The 8189-nt window shown below is 39.0% G+C and overlaps 1 protein-coding gene across 3 annotated transcripts in view; it reads left to right on the forward strand.

Moving 5' to 3' along the window:
* Nucleotides 1–3757, forward strand: part of dus1l (dihydrouridine synthase 1-like (S. cerevisiae)) — an 11329-nt gene extending 7572 nt beyond the window's left edge. For 2 of the 3 annotated variants that reach the window (XM_032537699.1, XM_032537701.1), the window contains exons 11-14: nucleotides 373–542; nucleotides 635–672; nucleotides 1063–1138; nucleotides 2669–3757. In XM_032537699.1, coding sequence (XP_032393590.1) covers nucleotides 373–542; nucleotides 635–672; nucleotides 1063–1138; nucleotides 2669–2868 — 484 coding nt within the window. In that variant the 3' untranslated portion in view covers nucleotides 2869–3757. The remainder of the gene's footprint in view (nucleotides 1–372; nucleotides 543–634; nucleotides 673–1062; nucleotides 1139–2668) is intronic. The other variant, XM_032537700.1, reaches the window with a different exon arrangement.
* The last annotated feature ends 4432 nt before the right edge of the window (nucleotides 3758–8189 follow it).

Raw genomic sequence — 8189 nt, forward strand, 5'->3', positions numbered from 1 at the left:
TTTTTAATGTAGTAAATAAACGGCTCCATATTTCTTTGTATACATTCATTTTGTTTGTAGTAAAATATGTTATTTTTTCCAAGGTCATACACTGTGCCATGGACTTAATCCAAGCTCCAATAACTTGTGGATCAGACCTTTTCCAGCTGAGAGCTATCATTCTTTTAGCTTGCAGTATAGCTAGATCTATAAATGTATGCTGCTGGTGATTTAGGTTAAGATTTTTTGGATACAAATGTAACAAAATCATTTTTGCTTCTAGAGGAATATTCACGGATATAATTATCTTTGTCATATTGATCACTTTTACCCAAAATTCTCTAATAATGTTGCACTAACATAATATTATTGCTTACTGCCTATGCCTTACAGGCCAAAGGAGCCCATTGCCAACGGTAACAGCCATGGCTCAGAGGTGAAGAAGACAGTGTGTCAGAAGAGGTCACTGGAGGACTCGGATGAAACAGCTGACACACTCTCCAAAAACAAGCAGAAGAAGAGATCCCGAAACCCACACAAGAACTTCAATCCCGAGCAGAAACGTGAGTCTAAGCCGTCACTTTCACCTCAAACTGCCAAATTCCTCTTTGAAACGCAAAGAATGCTACAAAAGTTTTCTTCTTTCCTTCCACAGCCAAGTACATCAAATGTGAGCAGTGTGGGAACCCAAAGGTCAGTGTTTTTGGGGAAACGTCTGTGTAATGTCAGTGAAAAAAAAAAAAAAAACTTAAAAAAATAAATAATTTAAATGTCAAAAGCACCAAATATAATGTCCAAAATCATTCAAAAAGCAAGGACAAGAGAGTGATTTCTGATACGTTGATGCCCAAACGGGCAAGTGGCTTTTTATATTGACTTACCCTGAAGTTGTACTGATGAACTTTGTTAAAACAATAACTCTGTTTATATCTAAAAGTATTTCCATTGAAGACGTTGTCCTTTTGCAACGGCGTCTGAGCATGACATTCCGTATGCGTTGCCTTCTGTTCGATCAACTTCACCCAAAGACTCAGGAAGACGTTTCCAGCCCCAGCACCTGATGTGGTTTGTTTTGCTCTGCAGGGAAATAAATGTGTCTTCAACCTGTGTCGAGGCTGCTGCAAGAAGAAGGCCTACAAGGAGGTGGCTGACTGTCCAAGTCAGTACATGCACACATAGTAAAACGATTATATGTAGGGCTGGGCAATATATCGATGTATCGATATCGCGATATAAGACTAGATATTGTCTTAGATTTTGGATATATGGTAATATGGTAAGTGTTTCCTTTACCTGGTTTTAGGCTGCACCCAGACTCTTCTAGCTGTTCTGTTATTTACCTTTACCATCTAAGTCAATAAATCATTTCTGGAAAATAGTTATCAAAAATCTCATTGTGTAAATAACATTTTGTTAAAGCACCAATAGTCAATATCGTCGCAATATCGACATCGAGGTATTTGATTAGATTTTCTCTATATCGCCCAGCCCTAACTATATGTCAATTTTATCACTAATATATCTGATTGGGTTTTCATCAAGTCATTTAGCCAACAAAGTATATCTAAAAAAAAAAAAAAAAAAAAATGCTTATTCTGTTTCCATCCACTACTGTTAAATAAATTTTATCGAAAGCGCAACACGCTGAAGTGATTAGTTGAGTAGGGATTAGGGGTTGATTACTGGGGGGGGGGGGAATAACCAGACGCCTCCCGATATGATTTCATCACGATACGATAATATTGCGATTTTAATATATTGCAATGTTCTGAGATGTATTGCAATTTATAACCTTTTTTTCCAATGTCAAATTCTTTTAGAATTTCAAGTGATGAAAGGAAACTTTGTCAACATCTGTTTTATCCTTAAGATACATTTCTCTGTTCATATCACTTCAACTTTATTGCTGCAAAATGGGATAGCAGACAAACTGACCAACACATAAATAATAATAGATCTCTACTTGGCGCCTGTATATTGATACAGTATTGGCACTGAAAACATCGCGATACGATGCTGTATCAAATTTATTTTTTCCCCCACCCCTAACAATTACCTAATGTATGCAAACTGATAAGTTAACTACAAATGGTAATTTCATGATTTACAGTTAAGATTTAACGTCGAGCTAAGGTCTCTTTCACATCTTTAGTTTGGTTCATTTGGTCTCAGGGTTTTTGTGTGGTTTTGAAAAGTCCAAAATTTGAAAATCAAAGGTTTAGGCCTTAAAAAGGCTTCAATTTGCTGAAGTATTGTGTTTACTTCATTTTTCTACGCCCATGCAACGCTATCTCTAAAGCCGTTTGTTTTCCCGTGGGCTTGTAGTTGTTTTCTTTCGCTATGACAAATATATAATCTACTGTATTACGACTACAAATGGGACCACACAACATGTAACTTATATTGCGGCCAATCAACTTTTTATTGGCGCAAGTCTCAGATTTTGTTCTTTGGCTATAAGGAAGTACAAGTGATATTTGGCTTAAATAAAACTGAATGTAGGGCTTAGTTGATGTTGAGATAAAGGTCTTAAATTTCATTCATAATGGTCTTTAAAAATTCTTCCTTTTGACTTGGTGAAACCTGCAGAAACTCTGGAACCAGACCAATAAAAATAACAAATAAAATGATCTGTTGCATTTTAGCTCCGATGTGCTTTACTGGAAATAATCCCACCTTTCGTTGACAGGCCACGGGCTGAGGTTCAAGACCAAGGCCGAGAAACTAAAAGCTGAGGAGGACGAGAGAAGGCAGGATGGAAGGAAGGAGGACAAAACGAAGGAGGATGAGAGGAAGGAGGGCTTGGCGACAGACAGCAACTCTCCCCCGCCTCCCCCAGATCCAAATACAGAACTGCAGGTGCAGTCTAAGACTCCACTGCCACTATGAGCAGGACTAAGGCTATCCCTACATGCGCCAAGCATACTCCGTTAATACAGACCTCTGCTGTCACATGTCGGAATCAGGTACTTTTTCTGATGATGTGACAAATTAAAACCCTCAAAACCCATTGATCAATGTAGGTTCACGCCCCATTTCAGCCATGGTGGCCTTCACCGAGTTGCCCGACCTGCTGAACGGTTCAGTCCAGATGTTCATCTCTGCTGCAGGGCTGCTGTGTGGACCTGCTTTGATCCATTTTGCTGGTGATGAACACAAATTGTTGTGTTGTTTTGAGCCACAGAGAGTTGCAGAGATACAGCTGCTAAGAAACCTCAACAAGGAAGAGATACAAGTATGGATGGACACAGACCAAAACCTAAACAAAAACACTTTTCTTTTCTTTTTTGGATGTGGAATTCTGAATAATGATTAGCTTTGGGTTTTCTTTTTCTTTTATTTTTAATTTTTGATTGGGTCCGTTGGGATATATTTTCTCAACTTATTATTTTGTCTTTTTTAAGACAGATTTTATGGGGAGAAGTTTGAGCATTCTTTTAGCCAAAGTTGTTACTGATAGTTGTAAAATACTTTGTCCTTACAGGTTTCATTTGATTTAAGGTCATACGTGTGTTTGCATGTTCTCATTAGTTAACCTATTTATTTTGGGTAAAGGTTTGCCTGTAGTGCATTGACTTAGCCTACTTGTGCCTTTTGATGATTAAGTACCACTGCCTATCCAGATATGAACCTGAAAATATACATCAACATGAATCATATTAGTAAAGATAAAGAACTTATACACCACATTGATGATAGGCCTACTGGCCTATAGCTATGGTAGCCATCCACAGATAGTTAAGGATCTACTGTTCCACATTTTAACATTAAAACGTGTAAATATATAAATATGTATTTTTTATTTATTTCAGCGCTTAGTATTGCACCATAAAAGGTATGTATAAAGGCTTTAGGTTGCCCTCAACATTGTTGTAAGCCCAGTTTAATTTGCAACTCAATTTTATACAATATACTGTATGTAGTAGGGGGTCCCTGCTCAGTTTATTTTCAGCTAAGGGGTCCTTGTTCTAAAAAGCGTTTATTACTTCTGGTCTAAGACATGCTTAGTGAGTACACAATCTACAGCAATAATCTCCAAGAGTTTCAATTAAAATAAATATTTATCATGCCATCATACCAAAGGGGTAGCACCGTGATGGGTGTCCGTAGCGACATTCAATGGAAAAGTCAGAAGCGGCGCACAGTTAATGACTCAGTTTCAATTAACCAGGAGGAAAGATGATCGCCATTTACCAACAACAACCTGGTCTAAAGTCAATAATAGCACAGCATTCCATTATTTTAACAGTGTATTAGTAAAATGCTCTTAGGCTTATTCACAGCGCATGCTCACAAAAAGATTACAAATAAAACTATTACAGTGCAAATCTGCCATCATAATAGCAATGCGCTAATGTGTTTGTACATTGTCTGTTAAAGGGAATGGAATATGACACACTTACTGGTTTATTGCATGTTACACTCAAAACACAACTATAAATGAATAAGACACTAAGGACAAGCTTTTTGAACCATGCGCCCGGCACACCTTTTTTCCAAACTAGCAAAATTGGTTTCATACACGCCTTAAACACACCTGCACCGTGCGCTTAGATTGTAAAAAATAGGGCCCCTACTCTTTCTTTCTCTAAAATGTATTTCTCACTAAAAAAAGAAAATGGATCATACAGCAAATAATAATATAGATTACGTAGATACAACATAACACATTTTTGTTTGAAAAGGAGCGGGAAGAAGTACACACTTACTTAATTCCACCCCTTCTCCATAAAACAATTAACAAACTACCACCATCATTTCTTTTCTTGACCTCTAAATTTACCCCAAATACTTATATTTTAGTATCAAAAATATAAATTCATTCAGAAAGTCAAGTAAATAAAATGAAAAAGGGAAGCTAAGAATATACAATATTCTTCCTGTGCACTGACCTGGGTAGTGCATACTGACTGTGTGTGAGAAAATTCCGCGTATCCTCTCAAATACTGGGAAGTACTGCATCATACTGGTTCAGCTGAGGAGAACCATTAACCCACCCGGGTAACACCCTTATATCCCTGATGATGTCGGGAAGACGCGACCGAAGACACCTGGCCAGCACTGAGAGGCTCAGGGGGAGCTCCTACCGTGAGGCCACAAGGATCCTATTCCACATCCACAACGTCCCTTGCTGACATTCCGCCAGATTTCACTCTTTAGGCCGGATATCCTATCAGCTTTCAGTGTGTAGGTATTTTAAACTCAGGTAAACTAAGATAAACCCAGACAGCTCGCTAGACTACCTGTCCAATTCTGTTGCAAGACAAAAACTAAAAACTTTTGAATGTACACGTTCCACCAAGTTCCTTCCCAAGGCTATTTAGCAGTATTTTGCACCATTGCTCTGTTCATAATCAACAGCTGGATCATGGCAAAACAAAACTAACAACATGAACATTTTTTTTATTTTTTTAGCAATCTTAAAAGCAGAGGTCCAAATGTCATGTATTTAATGGTTGTGGCTATTGGTTAGCCCAACATGAGATCTGCTTATCTGGCTTATTTTCATTATAGCAACTTCTTCTTGAGAGGCACTATTGGAGCGATGTTAGTATTATGCAATCAGTGATCAGTTTTATAAGTTTCATAAAAGCGTAAAATGGATATTCAAGTCTAATAAATGGTATATTTTAAATCTTTTTCAGGCTGTTAAAGGCACAATTTAAACTTTTTAAGGCTACTCTAAAAAGGAATCTTGACGTTATGCCAGCTTCATTCCAAGTCTGGGGGAGACATCCATTCTGATGTACGATTTTAAAATTAAGGGTTTAAAATTAAGCTATATTGACATTTTGTCAGGCTATTAAAGGCATATTTAATTCTCCTTCCTGACACTCTAAAATGGATTCTTACTGTTAGACCAGGTTCATTCCAACTATGCGTTAGACTCTATATATCAATTGGGTCACTCAGGTAATTTAGTACCATTCTGATGTAGGATTTTAAAATTAAAGCCTTGAATGTTTAATTAATGGTATATTTTAAATCTCTTCAGGCTGTTAAAGGCAAATTTTACTCCATTTCAGGCTAATCTAAAAAGGAATCCTGACGTTATGCCAGTTTCATTCCAAGTCTGGGTTAGACATCACCTATCCAGTGTGTCTCTCAGGTAATTTCAGAGCATTCTGATGTATGGCTTTAAAATTAAGGGCTTAAAAGTAAAGCTATAATCACGTTTTTCAGGCTGTTAAAGGCATATTTAACTCTCCTTTATGGCACTCTGAAATGGATTCCTACTGTTATGCCAGCTCCATTCCAAGTCCGAGGGAGACAACACCTATCCGGTGTGTGTCTCAGGAAATTTCAGAGCATTCTCATGTAGGATTTCTAAATTAAAGCCTAGAATGTCTAATAAATAGTATAATTTCAATCTCTTTCAGGCTGTTAAAGGGCTATTTTCTCTCTTTCAAGCTAATCTAAAAAGGAATCGTGACGTTATGCCAGCTTCATTCCAAGTCTGAGGGAGACATCACCTATCGCGTGTGTCTCTCAGGTAATTTCAGAGCATTCTGATGTATGGTTTTAAAATTAAGGGCTTAAAAGTAAAGCTATATTGACGTTTTTTTCAGGCTGTTAAAGGCATATTTAACTCTCCTTTTGGCACTCTAAAATGGATTCCTACTGCTATGCCAGCTTCATTCCAAGTTTGAGGGAGACATCACCTATCCAGTGTGTGTCTCAGGAAATTTCAGAGCATTCTGATTTAGATTTCTTAAAGCCTAGAATGTCTTATGAATAGTATAATTTAAATCTCTTTCAGGCTGTTAAAGGGCTATTTTCTCTCTTTCAAGCTAATCTAAAAAGGAATCCTGACGTTATGCCAGCTTCATTCCAAGTCTGAGGGAGACATCACCTATCCAGTGTGTCTCACAGGTAATTTCAGAGCATTCTGATGTATGGTTTTAAAATTAAGGGCTTAAAAGTAAAGCTATATTGACGTTTTTTCAGGCTGTTAAAGGCATATGTCACTCCTTTATGGCACTCTAAAATGGATTCCTACTGTTATGCCAGCTTCATTCCAAGTCTGAGGGAGACATCACCTATCCAGTGTGTGTCTCAGGAAATTTCAGAGCATTCTCCTCTAGGATTTTTAACTTAAAGCCTAGAATGTTTAATAAATAGTATAATTTAAATCTCTTTCAGGCTGTTAAAGGCATATTTTTGTCTTTTTCAGGCTACTCTAAAAAAGGAATCGTGACGTTATGCCAGCTTCATTCCAAGTCTGTTTGAGACATCACCTATCCAGTTTGTCTCTCAGGTAATTCCAGATTATTCTGATGTATGGTTTTAAAATTAAGGGCTTAAAAGTAAAGCTATATTGACGTTTTTTCAGGCTGTTAAAGGCATATGTCACTCCTTTATGGCACTCTAAAATGGATTCCTACTGTTATGCCAGCTTCATTCCAAGTCTGAGGGAGACATCACCTATCCAGTGTGTCCATCCATCATCCATCTTCATCGCTTATCCGGTATCGGGCGCGGGGGCAGCAGCTCCAGTAGGGGACCCCAAACTTCCCTTCCCGAGCCACATCAACCAGCTCCGACGGGGGATCCCGAGGCGTTCCCAAGCCAGGTTGGAGATATATCTCTCCACCTAGTCCTGGGTCTTCCCCGAGGCCTCCTCCAGCTGGACGTGCCTGGAACCACATCCCTAGGGAGGCGCCCAGGAGGCATCCTTACCAGATGCCCGAACCAACTCAACTGGCTCCTTTCGACGCGAAGGAGCAGTGGGCTACTCCGAGCTCCTCTGGATGACTGAGCTTTCACCTATCTCTAAGGGAGACGCCAGCCACCCTCCTGAGGAAACCCATTTCGGCCGTTGTAACCTGGATTCGTTCTTTCGGTCATGAACCAGCCTTCATGACCATAGGTGAGGGTAGGAACGAAAATTGCCCGGTAGATCGAGAGCTTTGACTTCTGGCTCAGCTCTTTTCGTCACAACGGTGCGATAAATGGAAGTAATACCGCACCGGCTGCTCCGATTCTCCGACCAATCTCACGCTCCATAGTCCCCTCACTCTCGCGAACAAGACCCAAGGTACTTAAACTCCTTCATTGGGGTAAGGACTCATCCCCCCGAAGAAAGCACTCGGGTGGGGAGTGGTCCTTACCCCAAGTGAAGGAGTTTAAGTACAGGTGTGCTCAGGAAATTTCAGAGCATTCTCCTCTAGGATTTTTAACTTAAAGCCTAGAATGTTTAATAAATAGTA

Source organism: Etheostoma spectabile, chromosome 15 (assembly GCF_008692095.1).
Source record: "Etheostoma spectabile isolate EspeVRDwgs_2016 chromosome 15, UIUC_Espe_1.0, whole genome shotgun sequence".
NCBI classification, from domain to species: Eukaryota; Metazoa; Chordata; class Actinopteri; order Perciformes; family Percidae; genus Etheostoma; species Etheostoma spectabile.